A 25,974-nucleotide genomic window follows, 5' to 3' on the forward strand; every position below is an offset into this window, starting at 1 on the left:
TTATTGTATTTGGTGGTTTTACATACTGTACGAACCGCAAAATAATAAAACTTAAGCCGCCGATATAGCCGTCTTATAGAGAGCATTACCTTGTAAAGTTCATTAGTTGATCATTATTAAACTGCTAATACAAGGTCATTTAAAATATAGATTAGTTCATAAACTTTATACACACTTACATAATATCATAGTTTTTAAAATATAATTATACTTTTTTTTTTTTTTTTGATATTGAGCCCGGCAACTAAGGCCATTAGCTAAATATAATTATACTGTTATTATGTTATTTTAACATTAAATACGTTTTATTGATTTTGATGAAGCTAAATTATTGAAATAGAAAAACATTTTTATTATTACAAATGTAACTAATACAAAAGATACTATATAGTTATAAAATTTGTTTGTCGGTCAGACAAATAGATTTGGGCCACACCACTAACTATTTGTTACAAGCAGTTACATCTATTTAAGTTTATATTGTTTATAAATTTGCGTATTGTTAAAAGAATAATGTCAGCTTCATTATTTATTACTTAATCGCTGTAGATTATATTAACAACAAAATAGTTCAAATATTAACTTAATATTATAAATATCTTAAATATATAATATAAATTTATATTAGTACCTAAGTTAACTATGCAGTTATATTAAAATATCAATAATATTTTACATATTTCATGTCATTACTTTAGCTTACGTTAAAATTATTAATAAAACTTGATAAAATTATTTTATTATACATCCTAAGTATTGTAATTTGAAGTACAAATGTGTAAAAAATATTATTTTAAATATTTCTCTATTTGGTTAAAAACTTCATAAACGAAATGTTTCTCCGCCCCAAATGTGTTTTAAAACGCATTTCCGAACAGGGCAAAATAATTACACTATTTACGTACCTATTCCTTAAAAAAAAAAATAATGGAATCAATTCCTACTCATTCGTTTCTCTGAAAAGGAATCAATTCCATATTGCATTTCAATACGTCATTATTAATTATATTATACCAATTTATATTATATTATATTCATATCACACAGAGATAAAAACATCTAACGTTTCGATGGGTATGAGAGGAAAAAAATCGAAATCTCCGAACGAAAAGATTGAAATCTCGGCATGTGCGCCGGGACACGTCATTCGAATTCCGTTGTATCGCGGCGAAAACAAGACTCGCGCGACTCGTGTGAAAAACGGAATCGGTCCCAACAATAATAATAATAATAATAATAATAATGGCATTGGTTAATGTAGTAATAACATTACTACTACAGCCCAAGTGAACCGCGTAATAATAATTTTACACATTTCACACGTTTCTATTTTTACGCGGGATTCGCTGCGTACAATATTATAATACTACTACTACTACTACTACTAGTTACTACTACTGCGACAATATTATTACTCGGCTAATGGACCGTCGCGTCGTCGTAGTAGTATACAGGGTGTCCCATAAAGTGTGCAACTGTTAAATCTGCCGCCATTTTTTTTAAAAATTTTATTGGCAGCCCTGTTCTCATCATCATTTCTACATCGTATCTACTGTTGCCCCGATTTAATTAGTAGTTGTTGATGAGAAACGATGAACACAGGGCTGCCAACAAAATATTTAAAAAATGGCGGCAGATTTAGAAGTTGCGCACCTTATGGGACACCCTGTACATATTATGTACACGTTCGAAACATCAAATATTATACATATATTAATTATTGTGCGACGACGACGACGACGACGACGGTCAGTGTGTTGTGGCTAATAATAGGAGAAGGAAAAGAGGTTGTACAGTGAACATACATTATAATAATATTATACGCAAGTGTAGTTGTAGACGTCAAAGGTCGTTTCAGGGCCATCCCGCCTCTGCCGGCCGTCTCCGCGGGTCGTATGTACATAGAATACTTTTATATTATTATTATATAACTTTGCTACGAAGTATATTACGCTCGCGCGCGCGTCGTGTGTATTATTGTTACAGTATCGCGTTCAAAAATAGAAGGAAGGTTAAGGCGGAAGTCCGCGTAAATTTCGCGAGCGACCTCCACAGAGGCGCGAGTGACCATGTGTCACCGCTTTTTTGTGACGACAATGACGACGACGATGATAATTTTGTCTCGATCATTAATCGCCAACATCGGCAAGACGGGTGGGGCCGGCGGCAAAACGGCGGAGACCGAATTCTGTAGCTCGCTAAAATAGGCGACAGCCGAGGCACTCGTGAGATTTTTACCACAATAGCGAATACAATATCGTATCCATATTATTATAGTTTTGTTATATAAACGTATTTTTTTTTTCAAAAAATTAAATAGAGTTATTCACGCATTATTATCTCCATGCGTTAACACACGTACTGTAGTCAGCAGTCAAATATGGCAATCTAAGGCCAGCCGAGTCGAATGATTTGGTGTATAGGGTTATATGGTGTACTCATAGGCGTCACTAAGGGGTAACAAGGGGTAGAAATTTCCACCCCACCAATTTTGTCCACGAACTGCTCCGAGGCTTCATTAAACATCACACGCAATTGAATTTTAAAAATTATTAGTCAAGATGCTCGCTGTACCCCGTGATTTTACATTTTTACTCCAAATGCGGCTCATATAGTTGCGCACAATACATATAATATTATATCATAAAAAATACTGAAGTGTATAATAATAATAATTATCGATGACATTTCCAGGTTGGGTTAGGTTAGGTAACGACGAAATTGCCGACGTCCGGATCCGGTAATAGTTTCTCGGTATCCGTAGCAACGAGAATTTGATGCGTATTGAATTGTGTTTATTGCATTAGGAGCAGGTCTGCGCCCCAAACGAGTAGCGTCCATCAGTGTATATTATAGCTGTAGATAATAGGTACACACAACCTTCTCCGATGGTTATTTTATAGTCGTACACTTTACGTAACTATATATATATATACACACCGTGTTAACTCGGACTTCTATATTTTCTGGACCAGCCGACCGCGGCGGCGACCGCGTGCAGGCGGTGGTGTCGTTATATTGACCTGTATACACACACACACACACACACACACACACACACACACACACTATACGGCTATAATACACCGAGTTTTAACTCGAGATTATATATAGAGACAGAGACGGTTAGAGGTAGGTACGCGGGAACACGCGCTTATTACCCGATCGATTTTAATCCGATTTCGTCCGAAATTGTTGTTCGGAATCGGTAGAGTTTCATTTGATTATCAATTTCACGCACACGCACACACACACGCACGGACGCCGCCGAGAGTCCTGCAAATCCTTTTCACCGGCGCGCACTTAAATCAATTAGCACGCGCGCGTTCCGCTGCAAACGCGTTTTAACGATTTTATAATATATTTATACACGACGACGACGAGTCCCCGGCGCATTACATAGGGACTGCAAGTTTGCATTACCGTTTAAACGGTTTATACCATCACCACCACCACCACCACTACCGACGACGACCGCGTCATCGCAGTCACGGTCGTTTTGCAGGGACGGCGCGCATGTTCAAACCCGCGGGTTCATTATAATATTATGGGGTATTATTTTTTTTGTTTAAAAATTTTTTTTCGCTTCGTTAATGAAACACGCCGCGGTTTCGCCGTTTATTCTTTTAATTATCATTTTTTATCGAAACAATTTCTTCGTAAAAATAATACGATATTTTGTATATACGACAGCTGCTACAGTGCAGGCCATAATATTATCGTAGTGATGTGGGGTTTTTCAATCATTTCCCTTTCATCGTTATAACAACCGACTTGAACATTTAAATAAAATCACACACAACAAAGTGAAAAACGAATTAGAATACTCGGGCTGTCGGGTGTAGGTTATATTTACTCAGGCGCCGTGACATCAACTTACTATACTGCAGTCAGTAGTCAGTACCCGTAGTTTACAGTACCTGCACTAGTTGTTCAGAAATTGAAAGCATTTAACCACAGTGAATTATAATATTATACGCATTACATATATATAGTATCTGATGAATCGAACTTATATTTTTTTTACACTTTTTTTTTTAAGAGCAGACATGCCGCGACCAAGTGAAATAATAACGAGCGTCTACTGCGCCTCATTATATGGAAATCAATATATTATAATAATAAGCACGCCATGGAAAATGTATGATATATTATTCCGTGTTCATTTATAAATTACAGCGCTCTCATAGCCGTAGTAGGTACTTATCTGCATGTCCGTTGAATTCGTTTGGGGTATAGATTCTCCGCTTTCATAAAAACAAGCAGAACCAGAAAATATGGTCGTTCGGTATAGATCACCGTGATGTATTCGATGATTCTCATCAGCAAACACACTCGCATTATTCCCGGAAAAAAAAAAATTTAAAAACGATGGCGTTTGATTATTAAATTGTAGACAAATAGTGTTTATTTATAAGACGTATAACTTTAAAATTAAGATGTGATGAGCTAAGTGGTGAGGTGTATAGGTACATACGGTATACCACACTAAAATAGTGGTTATATTCATAGCTATTTATTCCGTCTCTATTCTATATCTAATATTATGTATGCTATAGTATATTATACATTTTATAATATACAATAATATAAATAAAAATTTATTTTTTCAAAAGTTGTTATAGTGGGTTCGTCAACAAGCATAAAATGGGTAATAAAAATAAAGGAAATATAAAATGTCAGGACAGCACATAATATAATATGTTAAACCTGTATGCAAAGTTACACAGACGTACGATACCTATATATGTATTAACTTATCTACTTATCCAACTCAAATATCTACCCACAGATACTCACACATTGTTCTGTTTCAATCCCGTTCCCGATAAACACTGCTCACATCATGCAGAGTATATTATATATGTAATGTGAGGCGCATAGGTCGTTGACGATTCGATTTTTTTCGAAAGCACCATATATAATATATAACATTACGCTGACGTTCCCTGAGCAAAGACTGAGATCGTCCCGCGAGACGCTTACATAATATAATATGTAAATAATAAAACGAGGTCATCTCGTTTGGATTCAGTCGGCGAACAACGTTTGGTGTGACAAAACCAATAAATGCGTGTCGTCCGCGGGGCACCGAACGACGAAAATTATTTCTAAAATTACTTTTCGATTAGTTTGTGAGGCGGGCATAACCGCGGTATACCTGAGTACCTATACAACGGAAGAATATTTGATGCCTGCAGTTGCGAATCGAGAGAAATTTATTGACGATAATTTTCACCCAATCAAAGTTTATATACTAGTCAATATATTAAATAAATACGGACGACAATACTCGACGTGGATACTTGAGATACCGCGAGAGTACACTAATTACAAAATATACGTTCGAGATAAGTAAAAAAAACCCTATCACAACAATATATAATACTTAATAACCAATGAACAAAATCAAACGAGTACGAAAATATTACAGTCGGGAATATGTAACAATATACCAACAGAGCGAAACGAGTGGGTGCACATTTTTAGAAAATTCAAAAATGATACGGAAATGATGTTTCTGATGGTACCTAAGTGTATCGTATATCATACGCATGCATGATAATAATAATATACACTATTATAGTGTAGCCGAAACGCTCGTCGTCTTTATTCACGGCCGTAAATATCTTTTCTGACTGTATGGTAAACACGCCGCGGTACTCGAACGACGCGCGGGCACCCGAATCCCACGTGAACCCGACGAGCAAAACAAAAATATTAAATATTGTACTTACCATGCGGTGACGTCTAATCAAGTTATGCCACACTCGAAATCGCCTGAGGCACCTATAACATAATATAGTATAGTTTAGTCGCTAAAGTGACATTAGCGTATACCGAATATAATATACATATATTTGATACGTGTGATGATAACCGCGGCGTACCTACTGCATAGTCCCATAGTCCCGAGTGTATAAATGAAATGATAACAACGACATTTGCGTGACCGTTGAATGGTTACGACCGCGAGGTTTGTCCGTTTATCGACTGCCGCGCGGGTAACGATAAAGCGTGTCGATTTCGCGTGTTTTTCGGTACGCCACGCGACTTACGACCCTCCACAAAACACACCCTCCGCAACACGTCATAACGTTCGGTCCGAACACCAAAAACTTGTTAAAAGTACGTCCGCGCCTAAATTATAGAACCTAACTCTGCTGCGGCAACCACCGCCCGCGACACTGTATCCGTTGGCAGCCCGCCCGCCCGCCTGCATACACCTATAACCTAACCAATAACCATATTATTTGGTATTAGGTAGGTATATAATAATATGTTCTATGTAAAGTAGGTATACACATTATTATAGGTACCTACCTACCGCCGCACGGCGGCGACGGAGCATAATATACAATATATATCCGTATATGTATATATTATATATGGATTGAATCCTGCGTGTATAGCAGTTTAGGGTAAACACAAACATGATTATTCGTCCGCCGTGAGTATATATACTTAACCGTTGGTGTGTGTATGCAAATTTGCATACCGAAATCAATAAAGCACTCGTAACACTTGCACACACGCACACGACATGCACCACTATACATATACATCGACTGCGTATACCTACTGCACATAGTACCTATACATACTATATGCTATGTTATAATATATATATAATATACTGTTCGGTGAAATGTCCCGTTCTGAAGTTATTTTGCGACATTGTATATTATACGCTTTTTGGTTCGGACCGGGAGCTTGATAATTCGTACGCCCGACAAAATTGTTTTATTCACGTTAAACGCATAATAATAATAATAATAATAATAATATTTATTGCAGTAAATTTATACGTATATAAACGAAAATTTCCCACGAGCGGTGGCCAATGAGTATTGTTGTCGGCAGCAGTGATATACAATACAATATAATAGCGTCCGGACGGGCTCGCGGTGACAATGATAATTGTAACAAATTAAAATAACAACAATCATATAGTAATAGTGTTGTATTATAGTACATGGGTGGGCTACGACAGCTGTAGTGAGTTTTCGTCCTTTCCGCGAGAGGGCACCGAGAGGAACGAAGATTGTGCTTCCGGTATAACAAGACAGAGAAATAATTTTCCGGGTCCCTGTATACGTATATATATATGCCCATGTACTCTGTTCTAAATAAAAACGGTACTCATTATAACGACCGCGACGCTGCAGCGTGTATAATATATACCTATACTCGTGCGGGCGTAAATTTCCGACGACGGCTTTCGAGAGAGCAACCGTTATAATTATACGTATTATTGTGTAGGTATATATATTATACCATATACGTATATCTGAACCGTGGTTGGAACCGTTTGTCACCTAAATTATAACGACAACGCGGAGTCAAAAGAGTGAAACACGAAACGGAAAAAAAAACATCCCCACATGCGTACTTGGCGCGTATCGCCGCCGTAGACATATTTATATAAAGCATGCATCGAATAGTCGTCGAATATATATATATATATATATTGTAAACAATCTCCCGGAGACGTCTAAAAATTGTTTCTCGTACACGAATAAGAGTTCTAATCTCTCCCCCAGGACCCTGTGCGCAGCTTCGTACTCGTTCCATGATTGATTCTAAAAGAACGTTGCTTTTTTAAAAAAAAAAAAAACTCTGGAAATACTTATCTAGGAGTGTCGGAAGGCAATTTATCGTTGAAAATATCCGTTTGGCGTTTGTTCAAAATATCTTAATTACGAGCGTACTTACGTGTGTCTCATGCGCGAAACCGTAAAAATCACAAAAATGAGCGTTAGGTAGATATTATATTTATTGCACAGTAGTTACTTAAGGTTTTGATAACGATTAAAAGTTTGTTCAAATTTTTAGTCATACATTTGCATGTAAAAAATTCAAGTTCAATCGTCATTTAAAACGTAACTAATGCAATAGCATTGTATAATATATAAATTTAAAAAAATGTGTAGCCCAGAAAGATTACTTACATAGCCAAGTAAATAGTATACGAATTGTGATTAGATTAAATTCATTTTATGAAACTTTAAACACAATAATAAAATAAAGTTGATGGATTTTAAGTTCTAAGCAGTCATTTTTAACAATCAATTAATTAACAAATATCAACAGTAATTTCAGATAATACATCAAAATTGTTTTTAATTGTATGTTATTTAACTATCACTTAAAATTGTTCATATAATTAATTAATTTTCTACTATCACTTAATTAAAATAACAAAGATTAAGGAAATAAAATCGAGAGTTCGAAATATCAAATACAATATCAAACAATTAGATTAGTTTGGTATGTTTTCATCATTAATAAAAGTTCTCAAATATCTTTTAAAAGTTTGTGGCGCTTCTGAGTACACTAAAGTGAAATACTTTGTAAACCTCTAACAAAAGTTAGCGTTTTCAAACCTTAGAAATAGTATTTAACTTGTCAAAAACTACTAGCGTCATGATACCTTAGATATATTACTACTTGGGGTTTTCTGAAATTAAAATGCAGCAATAAAAATTCGGCAATGAACCCTTTAAAGAGAAAATATTATCATAACTTTAATTCAATTTAAACCCAAAATTAATATATATATATAGTATATTTGACATCCATATATTATGATCTGATTTACACAGTATTGTCTTAGAATAAAATAAAACCGTAAGTGGTTTTTGTGGTATTGGGGGGGGGGGGGGGGACGACACTGTTGATGTCATATTGATTTTGACGAATTCCACACTGTCCTTTGGGACTTGCGATTTTTTGGAGGGTTTGACGGCAAATCCTAAAGGTTGCTAAAAACAGAGAGGGTAACCGAAAAGGGGGAAAAAACCATCGAAAAAAAATATATATAGATGTATATAAAAAAAACCATAAACTGTACTGCCATTAAAAAGGTCCTCTAGAGGCATCTCTGCGCGCGCGCATCACACACACTCACACACAAAACTTACAAAAGGGGAGCATTACTTATGAATTAATCAGGCGGTAAACCCAAGGTCCCCCTTGTGTGCGTTATTATTCTTATATACCGTTGTGGCGTGTGTGCGTGCGTTGTGGGCGAGTACAAGAGTAAAAATAATAGGGGTTACATACGTTTTTCAAAGGTGTTTTCCAAAAATCCTTCCGGGGACGACCGATCGATTGAATTATTATATGTGGTTATTTTCTCCATCGTCATAGGTAGGTTAGGTACCTTAATGGCTGTACAGTATTTATATATATATTATAATATTATAATATATATGTGTATATATGTACACTACCCAACGCCCACTGAACTTATTTCTACGGCGATAACCTTTGGGGAAAAAGAAACACGAAGTGAAGTGAAAATAATAGACGTTGAAATCGATTTCACATTATCACTTGCCACTTCAAATTGCAGCAGTGACACTTATTCTGGTGTATACAGACAAACAGACAATCAGTTTTAGATCAGCATGTAAGCTTTACAAGAACTCAATATTACCGTCCAGTATCCGTGGCACCAAACTACCGAGCCCTATATGTTATTTAAAAATATGGCAGAATAGCTGATACTCTCAGGTGGTCAAAAACGGCTATGATGGTATGGATAACGGTGGGAGGGTATAGGTTCGGCGCTGTTGTATTTCTGGCTGCATCAGAATTGGTATACACATATTCACCTAAAAAATAACAACCGAATTTGTTCCAAGTAAAGATTATTAAAATAATGTGTAATGCAATATAATAATATTCTTTAGTATTAATATAACGATTTTCCCATCATTATGTACGAGTATCATAATATTGTAATAAATTGTCATTTAAATAAAAACCGTGATAAAATCGATAAAATACCTAGTCGTTACTTGTTACTGCATTCAATACTTAATCGTCCAATGACCGTCGAGTGTTGAGTAGTGTTTGCATTTACGTTTAAAACGTATTTATTGAATATGGAATTTAAGCACATTGAAAAAAAATAAGAAAATTATACAAACCTAGAAGTTTGGACATGTGTACAAAGAAAACGTAAGTCATATTTGAAAATAAACATTTTAAATTCAATCATAGATAAAAGTATAGCACTAAATCATGAAAAGGGCGATGATAAGAATTCACAGAAATTGAGCACTGTTCAAAAATAACAGCTCAAGAAGTATTAATATGTGAGTTGGCTATAAACCCGACATAACAAATTCGAAACCATAGTGAGGCACTCGAGATTTATGTAGAAAAAATATTCATGCCGAAGTCTGTGTAGTACAATACCAACTACAACTTTTGTCAAAACATTAGGTGAAATTACTAAACTCATGATACATTAAATAAGTAACTATGTGTATAATATAATTTAATAATCTATCGAGAAAACAATTGTTTATTTATTTATAATGCAGAAACCAATATTATTGGATTTTCTTGTGATAACAATTTAGAAGTATCACATCAAACAAAAACTGTGTAAACATTGATGGCACTTTCAAAAGTTGTCTTGAGCTTTTTAACAGATTTTTTCAATTCAAGCTCGATTAAAAAGTTTTTTGTTTGACATGAGCCAATAGTATGATGGTGAAGAAAGAGACAACAATTTATCGATGTTTTATACCTATAATTATTTCATATTGAACCGTGTGTGAAAGTGTGAAACTACTAAGTACCTACGAAAAGATAACAGAATCGGAATTTAAAATGCATAGAAACATATTGAGTAATTACATAGAAATGAATAAATTTCAAAAAAAATAAATAAGTAGATTAGAATACTAATATATTAACATGTTATATATACCCCGCAATAAAATAAGACATCGAAAAAAATATAAAAAAAAAGAAATATATACCTCTTAATGAAACCAAAATAATATACTATGATTAAATAATTGTATGACCTTTCAATTGTAAAACATAAAACACAATATGTAGACAGTCATTATTACACACATAATATAGTCTGTAGAAAATGGGAAACAAAATTGAAATTACTTTTGGAATAATCTGGGAACCAATACACTGGTATTACCATTCGTCCTGAGGTCTTAGAATTTTTAGTATTTCAGTTGCACTGATCTGCAGTGTATATGTATATAGGACTAAGTATGACGTATCAATGTATAACTATAGTGATAAGGAGAGAATGTACCAAGTGCACTAGTGCAGTTATGAGTTATGACTCATATAAAGCATTAACTATTCGAATGTCAGCACTCAAATCTAAAAATGATTATTATATATCGTTCTATATCGATTATAATTAATATTATACATGTTAAAAATAAATAACAAAATGCAAATAATTAATATATTAATCAAGTAACAAAATTACATTTACATTTAAACGATGTTCGTCGATCCACTGGTATCTTTCGTATAATATGAATTAATTAAATTCCAGTGTGTCAACGTAAAATTCATTTAATTCACTATCAAAAGCTTTAATTAAATCGTAACAAGAGTTAAACGTTATTTAGTTGGAGAAATGTTTTAGTTTTGAAACCATAGCTTTTTTATAGTATAATAAATCCAAGAGCGCTTATCAAATTTCAAATATGCAGTGTTTGATTTACAATTTACTGTGTATTTGCACTCGTTATCCGTTGACGCTATATTGAATTTAATTAGATACCTAATATTGTATATTATTCGATGTTTCCACGGTGTAGATATTTTTATTAATTTATATAGTCATGATATACATGAAACATTGGTTGGCTGTCGGCGCATAATAACTACGCGACCTGTACGAAAAGTAGAATCAATAATGTGTATTATTGTTAACAAACCGATAGATATACAGTAAGTATAATAATATAACCCTAGTGAATTGTGTATGTATATGCAATTAAATTTGGTACTTTCCCCTCTATTCGCATAACTAGTGGTTACTATAGGTATTATCAATCGAACTGTTATAATTGTATCCCCATTCTAAAGTATATAAAGCGCATAAAGCGGCGGAATCACTTCGTCTGTATAACAATATAACTATTCACTGCGATCCGATGGACTTAATATAGCACTTTAAATTTCAACTTTGATATTTTAATTATTTTCAAACAGCATTTAATTTTTGTTTAAGCTACCGATATATATCAATACCAATTCAAATAAACACTAATAATTAATAGATAACTGACCTTTTCCTTGTACGCTACTGATGGAAACACATTATTTCAATAATTGTTTAATAAAATAGGTTGATATAATGTTGATATAGTTAAGCTTAAAATTAATAGTAGTTAATAAATAAATACCGTGAAAAAAACTGTATAAACTTATCAAATATAGGTACACATAGTTTAGAAGTTAATTATTTTAATAACACTAGAACTCATACAATTTAATTGGATTATTTTTTAAAGATAAATCTTTTAACATTATATCAAAAAATCCAAAGTTTATTCAAATAGGTTTTTTTATATGATGAAACTGCTTTTAAATTTAATACGAAACATGTCATCTGACCAGTGGTTTACACAACGCTTATAAAGTAAATTGTGAATTTGCTTTTTTTTTTACTTGAATATTAAACTTTTTATACGGGTCAGAGGTGTGTAAAATAAATTGTATATTCAATATTCATTATTCATATTATAGTATAGTATTCTGAAACGGAAAAAAACTGTTTAATGTATATATTTTAAAATATTTATATAAACTTAAACTGCGAACGTGAGGATGTCGCGTTGTATAGGAATAGATAATTTATTGATTAAAATAAATATTATAATATAATGCAAATAATTAAGTAATATTACATTAAAACAATATAGTATTCAGCATTTTTACACGTTCATCAAATAAATATTATAGGATTTAATTCGAACATATTTTGTACAAAACAGAATACAGATGCAACAAATGTTTGTAAATTATCATCTAAAATTATTGTAGGTATTTACTCCAATACCAAGTATATACGCTTTTACTCAAATAAGTGCATTTTTTATTTTTTAATTCACTTTGAAACACAGAAAAAAATGTTTTTTTAGTAAAATCTAATAAAAGCTGATACAGATCAAAACAGTTGGTAAATTCATAATATTATATAAAGCTAATTCAATAACAAAATAAATAACTTTATTAATTTTACTCAATAATTCAACTAAATCAGATAATATATAGTTGGATAAAACAATTCGATTTTACATTAACTGACAATTTGGTTAATATTATTACAATATTCATACAATTTACACTTTTTTCTAACCTTGGTTAGATTAACTTGAATGTGCAATTTGCATGTAATTAATTTGTAGAAATCGCAGAACTTTTGACAATTAATATTTATTATAGATAGTTATTTATTAATAAATATTATGAAATACAAACATTTATATTTTTAATCAGTTAAGGCTGTTGAAAATAAACCATTTTTAAGGGGTTGGATTTAGGCAATACTCTATATCAATCCTGAATTATGTGTGACTGTGTGTGTAGTTACTGATCAATGATCATTAGTGTTCGTGAATTCCCCCAACGCTATAATATTATGTAATATTTAATAATTAAAAATAAACTACGGTTAAGATCTTGGAAATCACTAATCAGTAACATAAATACGCGCAGTCACAAGTTGCTCAACTTTGCGATCAAAACAGTTTCATCACGAAAGTCCCAAATAGCGGAAGAAAATTTCTCCCAGTACCCAAAGTCCGATTTTAATTTTGAAAACATATTTGAATAACTTATTCTATTTTCTAGGTTATGTAGGAAATGGATTTTCGATTTTTAGTATTGTCTACTTAGTAATTCGTATAGAACCAGATTAATGTTTTTATTTTATTTTTAATTTCGGTTTACTTTAGTGTTACTAAAAGAGGAAAAAATCCAAAATCTATTTCCTACATAACTTAGAAAAGAGAATAAGGAACTCAAATATGTTTTTAAAATTAAAATTGGATTCTTCTCCTCTTATTGGTCTAAATGCACGAAAAAACGACCCACTTTCAACAGCCTTAACTAAAATCAACAAACACGATTTTAATCAATAATTGTAATTTGTACAAATTGTAATAATTTTTACTACACAATAATATTAAAAAAATTGGTTGCCACTAAATAATTGTTTACAGACACAATTCAGTACGTATAATATTTTAATATAATAAGATAAGGATTGTTTAATTATATTGTTGAAAAAGTAAACCCTTAAAAATGTATAAAAGAAGACAAGCGTTCGTACAATAACCGTCAAACAAAATCAAATCAATGCATAATAATGTCGTCCCATCAATCAGCCCGTAAGTAATGTTTTATTGATCACAAACTGCAGCAGTAATGTATTATGTACTAAGTGATGTCTAAACAAAATAATATTTCAATGATCCGAGTCGCTGGTAACCACATTGAAACGATAAAGTGTTAATTCTATACGGTTTTAACTTTTAACTACACTGTAACCCACAACATGAAGATATACAATACAATTAATAGTATTTATAATAACAACAAGACGTGTAATTATTGTGTAACGCGACAGATATAATGTAACCAGGCGCTTTGTATAGGCATTTCTCATGCATTTCAGAGATATTGAACAGCCGCTCCGTGTATCGCCGAAACAACTCGGATAAATGTATATCGAGTCTATACGAGTCTAATACTCGTGTTGTAAATTATTATTAGTCTATACTGTATAGAATATGTAATAATTAGCTATTATTTTAATTATTATTAGTCTATACTGTATTTAATATGTAATGATTATTATTTTAATTATTGTTATTGTTATATTATTTTAATTATTATTAATTATTAGCAATTATTATTATTTATATAGGTACACACTACATTATCGTAGTGGCCAATTTACAAAAATGTACCTACTCAAACAATTGTTTGAAAAAGCGAAACTACACGACGCATACGATATACCTATAATAAATCGCATGGGATAATTAATGGTCCCGGTTTGTCGAAAACAACACGTTTATTATAGCACGTATTGATTGAAAAAAAAATATTATTAGGTCAACAAATCGTGTCAGGCAGGATATTAAACGTCAGTCGGACGATTTGTTCGTTAACGTAACTGCACGTCAGCGGGTGTACTTGCAAGTGTGATTAAATCACCACTATCGATTTTCAGGATGACAAGACTCGTCGAACAACATTGCCGTCGACAACACTCGACTTGCAGCTGTATGTACCTATATAGTATATAGATATGATGTCCAGATTTAATGGTCGAGTGTTGTTGACGTCGGTAATGAAACTTGGTATAGGAACAAAGTAAACCACCGCGTTAACCGTACATAATCGGTACATATATATATATATAGGTTAGGAACTTAAGGGGTGGTCAATGTACGTCCCGTACTTCCGTGTCAAGCGGCATTATATTCTTTTTTATCGATAAAAATTTTACGAAACCCCGACGGTATGCTTTTTTTTCCGGTCAAACAAATAGATCCGTTTCTTTCCAGTTTATATCTGTTTGAATTTAACACGAAAAAAAATATCGTGGACTGAAATATAATAAGTATGTTGGTATTTTAGTCGACAAAACTTATAGAATAAAGAAGATAATGAATGTATAAGTCAATGAGTTAGTTGGCAGAGTGGTGACAAAAAGTAAATCGAGTTCAAAATAATATACGTATATCATATTATTATTGTGAGAAGTCAAGTTTTCAAAAAATATTTAATGATATTATAATAACGTATAAAAAATGATGTAATATAATTATGTATTAATAGTATTATACATAAAAGTATAATATAGGTGGTATACTATTTTAGACAGTAATACAGTGAATGGTGTAGGAGGAAATTTTTTTCTCGCCAAGTCGGTCAACGAAAATCGTAATGATGATTAGGTAGGCAGAGAAACCGGTGAAATTGAAAAAAAATCAACAAAAATGTTCACTACGTATTCAGCGGCGGCGGTGTAGTGCGACTCGCTTCCGCCGTGTGGCGTTGCCCTAATAATAATATCGTCGCCAGCTACGGTGGCGGGCGCTAGTGGCGAGAGAACACGTCTTCGCGGCGGCGGCACTGGTGGTGACGAGGGGACGCGGAGGGGGACGGCGGTATTATAGTGGCCGTCGACCGCCGTAACCGGCGTCAGTATACCACGCTCGCTCGTTCAATCCGGTCCGCGCAGCAGGCTCGTTGGTATACGCACACGCACACGTACACGCACACGCACACGCACACGCACCACGCACACACACGCGCAATCGTTGCAGTTCTCGCCGTCAGGTACGACATGGTCGACATCGTGCGCCACGGCCGCCGACCGGAGGCAGCAGCACAAGCGTTGTGGTGAACGCGCCCCCCGCGACACCCGGTGAAGACGTCCGCCGCCGTCAGTCGCCACTCGTCGACGCCGCCGCGTACCGTTCGTCCAGTCAGTGTGCGATCGTCCGCCCTTGCCGACGGTACTCGACCGTTGTAGTTGCTGCTGCTGTGGTCGTGTCAGTGTTTGCTCACCGCTCGCGACAACTGCACGAGTGCAGAAACCGCTCGCACGTCTTCTATCCGTTTGAAAAAAAATTTTCGCCGATCGCGATCTACCGTCATCGTCGATAAATTTCAATTCAGTTTTTTTTTACGCGACGACGTTTTGCCAGACGTGGAAAAAAAATATTTTTTTTTCCTCCACATCGCTCGAGCGCGTGTAGACTTTGAATTTTTTTTGTGCGTTTTCGTAATTTTTTTCGATTACGTGCCGCCGTGTTCTTTGGATCGCAACGATTTATATTTTTGCAACACAATACACGTAAAATAATAAATAAACATTTGCAACATGGTGCCCAAACAAGAAACGATCCGCATCATCGACTCGCCGGATAACAAGTTGGACCTGCCGATGTTTGGCTCACAACTGGTCGACGAAAACTCGACGACGCCGTACTCCGACGCCACACAGGTGCGTGTCATCTCCTCGTAAATAAATAATATTGTCTCCCCCAAGTCAAATTAAAAAAAAAAAATTTTTCTGATCAAAATAATTATTTTTTATCTTAAAAAAAAAATAAACTTGAGCGTAGTGGTACAACCTCGTGCGTGTTTTTCCTGCTGGCAGAATCGCGCACATAAATATTTTTCCAAAATTCGTTGGTAGATAGGTACATATCATTATATATTCTTGATTTTTGTCGTGCGATAAAAATAACTATTATAGTACCTAATAATAAACACGAAAATATTTTAATACTCACGAGTAATGGTAGTAATAAAAATAATAAAAAAAAAAACAACAACAAACAATGTTTACAAAAATGTGATGTTAATTCTCTCCGAGCCTCGTCAAGTATAAAATCAAATAAACTGAAATCGCATTAATATGTCCCAATTTTGCCACACGAAATGCGTTTGGACGATCGTTTACGCGGCTGTTATCTTATCTGCACGCCGGCGTCGCTGAGATATATAAAATCGTATTTCGGCTAGGGACTTTGGAAAATAACGCCTTGTTTATTTTTACTCGTTGGGGTGTAACCGAAATTAGTGGGACTTAGTTTTTTTTTAGATAACAACAATGTTGTATTTTCCAGCCATGTCCTAAACTAACGTTTTCTGAAAATTCAAAATACTTTGAGGAAAAAACGCACGAAATTATTTGTATACAAGTGTGTGCATGAACTGCACATTGCGTAAAATAAAATTACAACTAGTTTTTAAAAAAATATTTTTTTTATTTCTGTGTGTTTCTACGATTTATAAAAAATAGGCGTGAAAATTAATATATTATTCTAATCAAATAATAATCTGTTTGGTCGTAAAAATAAATCGCAAACAAATTATTTAAAATGTATTATCTACTTACTTATTACCTAGTTATTATTTATCAATTTTTTCGGAAGTATCCGTGTTAGTTAGTTCTTAAAATATCAAATCTGAACGATAATTCAAAACCGATCCATACGAATATTGAACAAATTAATTTTGATTACCTATTTTCAATAATAACAAATTACAGTACCTAATAAAAATGATACGATTTTAATTTCAATATACCACCTACCTAACTAATATTTATACTAAAAAAATGTATTGGTACGTAAAATATACTTATTATTAATTATTTCAATATAATTCGATCTGCTATATCCAACTTATACAATTTTGTTTAGAATTGTATATGTATAATTTAATTCCATTATGTACTTACTTTATTTTTCCAAATGTAGCAATTGTAAACATTTACCCGGAAACAAATTTGTGAACACGGTATATAGTTTTGTCCGTGAGTGTTAAAATATTTAATCAAAAGACCTTGGTTCTACGCCGTATATGGCAAAACTCTTTGCCCGGTAGTTTTATTAAAACAAAATAAAAAGATAAGATAAAATTGATTCTTTTCAACTATCATTTAAAGATAATATCATCAACAATAAAAAATATCACGATTTTATAATATATGTATTTTATTATTTATAGTTAGAAAATTTAAAGGCCTGACTATTATTACATTTGTATAACGTCCAATTTTATTCGTTTTTTTTTTTATCCTAACTGATTATTGAGTGCAATTCGAAATCTTATAATAATTTAATGTCGTCATAAAATAAACTAAAAATAATTTGTCTGATCTAAAAAGATATATTAAAATATAATATGTAGGTACCTAGGTATATAAATTATTAAAACATGATCATAACATTTCCGGTAATAGTGTTTGTAACATATTTTGCAAAATACCACTCAAGGTTTGGGATAAAAATTGTTATATTATTTCATTTTTTATTATTATTATTGTTATTAATTTTCGTTATCGGGTACGTAGATCACGTACACCGGTAAGAGAAGTGCGAGCAAGGTGTGTGCGTATGCGTATCGCGCGGGCGGATCACGTACGAAGTACGTATTTTTTTCTGTTCCCGATATTTGCCGGAAGATACTCGTATAGGAAGATTCCGGCCGGCCGTGTTCTCTCCCTCCCGACGTGATTCCGAAAATTTATTTTTCCACAATCCCATAGTCAATCCACTGAGGGGGACCCCTTGACGATCGTTTCCAATGAAAAATTAAATTTCCTATATCAAACGTAGACAATAATATTAAATAACGCTATCATACAATACGTTTTTTTTCTACGCTCATTAGGCCACGGCGGAAATCTGCCGGCGATAGATGGATTGATATTATTATGTAGAATTTGTTTTTTCCTCCGGTCGAGATTAAAAATTGAGTATCGCCTGGGAATAGGTACCGCGGCGGCGAACTTTGATGATGAGAGCGAGGGGGTCGCGGGTGCACAGATAGACAGGTGGTTGCCCCGTCCGAAGGTTGTTGTGTAGATATTATGTATGTGTGTGTGTGTATGCGCGCGCAATGAGTCATTCGCCTTTTCCGCGTGACCGTCGTCGGCGTCGGGGGCGGGTGGGGAAGCGCTCCGTGAGGTTGCGGGCGTACTATAGCGAGCGCGCCTCGTTAATGACCTTGAGTTGTTACACAACACCGCGCCGCCATCCCACCGTTCGTTCGCACGACGCCTTGACAGTGAAAGTAACCGCCGCCGGGTACCGAGCGCCGCGCGCACGCGGGAGCACCGCGCACATAATATTGGCAATGTTGTTATTATTTTTATTATTATTGCTGTTAGCGCTTATGTATTACTATTTTCCGCAGCCGCTCCTCCAATTCGATGGTAATAATTATTACAGTGGCATCATAATTATATTGATATACTCACGCATAGATAATATAAGAATGGATAGGACGTGCCTATACCAGTTTAACATGGGGGGGCCGTGTACTTCTTCGGGGAAGAGAGAACGTAAATAGAGAAAGACAATATGGGGCTTTTTTTAAGGTTATGTCCAAAAACTGTTTGTCGATATTTGTCAATTCCAAATTTTTATTTTTATTTTTATGCCTGAAAATGGAAATTGGAATACTCAAATCACTCTAAACTTTGCGTACATAATTAATTGTAATTAGAATATAGAATAATATAGATGGTTAATTATTACTAATTAATCATTAATGTTATTTATTATCGTTTATCAATAATTATCATAACAATATTGGCCCCATATAACCTTAAAAACGTATCACTACATTTTCTAGTGATAAGTTCTTATGTCCTATCCATTCTTATATTATCTATATGTACTCATGTGGCCAACAGTGGTTTCTGCCCCGGTATGTTTAAAACCCCGCCGGAGTTGTCCGATCCCACAGACGGCGTCCCGCAAAAATAAAATAAGTTTCAATTGAAATGTACGATGTATGATAAAAAAGATGATTTAATACCTACCGTCTTACCAGTATCAAAAATAATTTACTCAAGTTATTATTGCTTCGCTTTTGATTTGTTGCAAGCAAAAGATACCTGTATTTTTTGTACATTACGATTTTTAGACAGGTTTCTAGTTTTATGAATATTCAATATTTTGATAATATGGACAAAAAACAATGAACATGACAATTCAACTGTTACAATCGGGGGCGTTGGTCGGGAGAATCGTAGATTGCACAGATAGCAAAAATAATGGGAAAAACAATCATATTGTATTATGTTTAAAAAGACCAATCAAACATTTTACCCTGCATAGTAAAACCTGAAATTATGCCATTAAATTGTTATACTCCCCGCCGCTCAATATTGTTATTTAACAGCAAAACCTGTTTTAAGTACTAACGAAATATTTTTTTATTTATTTTTATTTATTTATTTATTCACACGCGTTTTGCCAACGAATACTATCGTTATTATTGCCGTTTGACGTGCGCGTTCGTAAGAATATAATATATATAATTTAATATTAACAATATTGTGTAATATGTTATCACTTCGTCGTCCGAAGATGAAAACAACAAATTATGATATTTTACATAATACTTATTATTATTGTTACGGTTACGAGTGAAAATGTGACCAATTTTTACTAATCATGTGAATTTTTTTTCTTTCTCTCTTGTTACAGACGAAAAAGAACAATCCAAACCACATCAAACGGCCAATGAACGCGTTCATGGTGTGGTCACAGCTTGAGAGACGCAAGATATGTAGTGATCAACCGGACATGCACAACGCGGAGATATCGAAGATGCTCGGTATGAGGTGGAAAACGCTGACCGATGAACAGCGAAAACCGTTCATCGAGGAGGCCGAGAAGCTGAGACTGATGCACCTCAAAGAGTACCCGGACTACAAGTACAGGCCACGCAAGAGGACGCCGAAGAACGGCAGTGGTAACGCTGGCAACTCGTCCGCTCCGCTCACGATCGTGAAGACCACCACGACGGCCGCGGCTCAGTCAAAGTTCCGGAAGAACATATGCAAAAAGTTCGGCAACGCTATGACAGTGTCCAGCCGCGTCGCGTCAGCCCTCAACTCCGGGACGGTGCGCGTGCTGGAGACGTGCAGGACCACGGAACCGACACCAGTGGGATTGCTCCAGGACAACACCACTTCATCGTCGTCGTCGTCAAAGTCTTTCGTCCGGCGCAACGGCATCATACAGGTGAACAGGATGAGCCCGGTGAACCCGGATCGGCTCAAGTATCACTTCACGATCGACACGGCCAAGGGCAACAGTTCCAAGGATGCGGCCGAGGTGCGCGTGCCCGCTTCGGTACACGCCAAGGTGCCGACCAGCCCGACGTGCGACTCTCCAAACTCGCCGGAGAGCGCCACGTTCTACGACGACTCGCCGCTGACGTGCAGCTTCGACGTCGTCAAGCCGCTCAAAATCAAGTTGCTCAACACGTCGCTCAACACATCGGCCACGATCACGGTGCTGACCGACGTAGACGACGATGACTGCAACGAGGACTGCGACAACAACAGCGCCAACGCCATGTTGCTCAGTCCCGGTTCGGCCGCATCGCTCATGTCCGCCCGACAGATGGACCAGCAGCTCCACCAGCAACACCACCACCAGCAGCACAACCACCTTAACAATCAGTCGTCGGCCGATCTGCTCGCCCGGACCCTGATGAAGGACGATCAACTGCTGATCAAGGCTGAACCCTCGCACCCGTCTTCGTCCTCGTCCGCCGTCGCCCAGTCGTCGTATTTCTCCGTCAAACAGGAACCGATGGACTGCGAGTCGGAGACGGCCGCGCTTGGTCGCGTCGGCGAGAATCCATCGCTGGCCGACCTCGAGTGCCTGGACGACCTCATCCAGATGCCGTCCGACTTCAAGATGGACATCGACTGCCTGTCGTCCGACCTGGACAACGGCTCCGTCCGGCAGAGCTCGCACCTCGAGTTCACGTGCACATCCGACATGACCGACATACTGTCCCACATGGGCGTCACCCCCGACTGGGAGGACGTGCGTGGCATCATCAACGACTGCTAAATGCGCAGGGGCAGAGGAGAAGAACGCGCGCGCCCCTACAGCTGTAGCCCCGAAAATCACTCGTCCCCACCAACCACACCCGCCGTCGTCGTCGTCGTCGTCGTCGTTCAACATAATAATAATTCGACCGCCGCCGCTATACTACCCCTTAAAACAAAACAAAAAAAAAAAAACACCCACACGATTATTAGTCTAAACGTAAATACAAAAACACGAAGTCCTCCGCTGTGATTGGTTATAATTTTTTTTTTTAAATTTAATTTATTCATTCTATTACGTTTTCCTTTTTTCGTCGTATTACGATATTATGTTATATTTATTCCGCCTACGCGTGCAAGGACGTACAATAATATGTATTGTGCGCTTGTAATATTATATATATATATACCTAAATATGAAAATCTATACACCGCGGGGAAAAAACAAAACAATACTAACCTAACCGACGTGCTTTGGAGTAATAAATCACACACACACACACACACACACACACACACACAATATGTAAGTTTTCACTGTCCGTTTGTTTTTGTATACGTCTTATAGATATTATATAATATGTATATTTGCATACAATTATATTATTATTACTATACTACTACTTCAGTGCTGCTATTGCTACTGCAGTTGCCACTATTATGTTTTTATACATTTCGTATACACACACAGTACTGGTCGGCGGCAGACGACAATCGGAATTAATTTCACTCTTATCGTGTAAATAATAATATATAATACGACTTTTTTATACTGTCGAACGATACGTGTCGAATATTTCATTGTAAATTTATATACAACATATATATATATATATTATATTATATTAAATATAAAAACGACGTGACTTTTTTTAATATTTATTTCGCTCGTAAAAAGCGTAAAATTCGTCAAAAATTGTGATGTCTCGACGTTTATTTTTTAAGTTTGTCGTGTATTCGTAAAAAAAAAAAAAATGATAATGATATTATATGTATTTGGATTACTTCTGAATCGCTTTCTAAATTTTTTTGAACACGACTAACGTAATATTGTAAAAATATTATATCGTATGCTAGTAACTAGAGCCTCAGTAGACAATAATGATAATAATAATATTCGCTTCATAGTCTTTAAATGTTTTTTTTTTTTTTTTACTCCAAGTGTGAAAATTTTGTTTAGGTGTTTTTATATATTCATATATAACATATTATATTTTAATCATTATCACGTTGTACTATAAAAAATAATTATACTGTTGCTTAAGTGTTGTTAAGTATAGGGTGCTTCCATTTGTATAATCATTATGAAAATTATAAAAAGCAAAAAAAAATTATAATATATGTATGTGTGAATATGTATATATACATATATATACGCATACGCGTGTGTATGTAATATGTATGTTTATGTGTGTATATTATATATTATGAAAATCTTGTGTCCGAATTAGAAAGAGGAATGTTTTCAACGTCATATTTTTTTTTATGCTTTGGCTATAGATACTTACACATTATAAGCGTATTTTGATTTACCTGTATTTTTTATTCAAATTCAAAAGTAAAATAAAAAAAAAAAAAAAACTATTAACGATAATTTGATTTTTACCTGTAACAATAACGCATCGTGTAAAATAAAATACCATGTACATAAATGAAGAGAAACGAGGGCGCGCGATACGGTGGTGTTTGTATCATTTTTACCATTTGAATCCCACGAGTCATTTTGTACTAATTAAAACCCCTAAAATTTATATGATCTCATACAAACAAAAAAAAATATTTTTTTTTTTTTTTATATAATTTAAATATATAACTTCCACAACTTTTTCTGAACGTAATTAATAAAACACGATGAATACTTGTTCGGCAAAGCATTTATAGATTGTTTTGTAATGAATATTTTTTTTTTTCCTAATATTTGCCCTTAAATAATATTTTGAAGTGCAAGGATATTATACACTATATAGTCATGTTTAATCATATAAATATATATATATTTTTTTTTTTATACAAATGTACCATGTATGACATATTATATGTATATACTAGGTACCTATATAATATATTATGTATATATTAAGGTATTTACAAAAAAAAAAATAATAAAAAAACGAAAAAAAATATACAAGGTCTAATATTATACATTATATTATTATTCACCTTATTATTATCATTATTATTATTATTATTACTATTATATTGTTTTCTATATATATGTATTAGCGTTATAAGTACATATGATTAAACCTCCCCCTCCCCTAAACTTTCTTATTTCGATTTTATATACTTATATATTAGTTGGTTTATTATTATTAAAATACATAATATTATGTACATAATGATGTGTACGATGTGAATGTGTTGTATATAGATTTACTCATTGTACATTATTACAGGTAGACTTTACGGTACCGTACCTATGATATATTGTTCGCAAGTAAATCGGTATAATGATGTTAAGAAGTTTAACACTATTTTTTTTTATTATTATTATTATTATTATTATTATTATTATTTGTGCATCGCGTTATTTTATATAAATAAAAGAAAACAAACGCGCGCGCTTGTACAAAAAATACATTATAAAAGTATAATCTTTTTTTATATCTTAAAATTATATTTATATAATTGTTAATCGATTGTGTTTTTTTGTTTTTATACCCGACTTTCCTACTACATAATATCCTCCATTCGTAAATCTTTTTTACCATCTTCTCCAAAAAAAAAAATACATGCGGTCACCGAGTATAGGGTGCACTCGGGGTGTCCCGATGACGAGAGGAGGGCATCAAATCAAACTAATTCGTACAATTTTTCCGAAAATAGCAAACAATAATGTGTTGCCGCCCAATAAAAACGTCAACAACAAACACCTAGCGAAGTGTGGCGGCTATAGCCATTAAAAAAAAATTTCAAGTCGTACGACGTGTGACCATATATTATTTCATGGTTTTTTACAATAGTGGTAATAAACAATGCGTGGTAAATAATATAAAAATATCATCTGGCGTGGTGTCGTCTCGCGTTCAATCGCACCCGACCCCCCCCCCCCCCGAATTGATTTGCCAAAACTCGTTCAAAATAATCGGGACCGTGTTCAACAATTTCCCGCGAAGTCTGTCAGAATTAAATCCGAATAAAAGTAATTTAAAAGTTGTCGTTATTAGGTGTATCACGCAGTGTGGTATATTTTTACACAGGTTTTTTACCCATCATGTTGCCGTCGATCGAAATAGTAAATATTATTTTTTACACGTTTCTAATAAACCGTGAAAATATAATTACAACAATAATAATCACTCGGCCGTCGTAATATCGGAGGTACTTGCATATTATTATTATTATTATTATTATGAACGGCGTAGTAGTTGGCGCACTTATTCGAAAGTGCCAGATCGGCAACAATAACGCGTACAATATTGTTGTTGCGTACAATGTTTTTGGTAAGCGTACAAAGTTGTAACATAACTTGAAAACGCGCTACATATTATTCATTTATTTATACACTATAAAGTATGTGTATATAAATATATATTAATCTAAGACTATTATTGAACGCGTGCAGCATCAACGTAATACGCGTGACTGCGGCGTGTCTGTTATTAATAATTATTATTATTATTTTCGAGACGGCCGCGTGCGTCGATTTCGAATATTTTTCTATTTTTTTTTTGTTTACCGTTTCAATGACGACGTTCGTTTTGCCCAATAATAATTATTATTTATCGTCTTGTACGTAATATTATTATTGTTGTGTAATATGGCGCGTGGTGCAGTCTGCGTGTGCCGCCGCC

At 34.4% G+C, this 25,974-nt stretch overlaps 1 protein-coding gene across 1 annotated transcript; it reads left to right on the forward strand.

Moving 5' to 3' along the window:
* The first annotated feature begins 16,006 nt into the window (after positions 1-16,006).
* Positions 16,007-24,815, forward strand: LOC132949960 (transcription factor SOX-11-like). The gene is made up of 2 exons (XM_061021096.1): positions 16,007-16,813; positions 20,820-24,815. The coding sequence occupies exons 1-2, from the start codon at positions 16,691-16,693 to the stop codon at positions 22,200-22,202; spliced, it is 1,506 nt and encodes a 501-aa protein (XP_060877079.1). The 5' UTR covers positions 16,007-16,690; the 3' UTR covers positions 22,203-24,815.
* Positions 24,816-25,974: the final 1,159 nt, after the last annotated feature.

This window comes from Metopolophium dirhodum, chromosome 8, assembly GCF_019925205.1.
Source record: "Metopolophium dirhodum isolate CAU chromosome 8, ASM1992520v1, whole genome shotgun sequence".
In the NCBI taxonomy this organism is placed as follows: Eukaryota; Metazoa; Arthropoda; class Insecta; order Hemiptera; family Aphididae; genus Metopolophium; species Metopolophium dirhodum.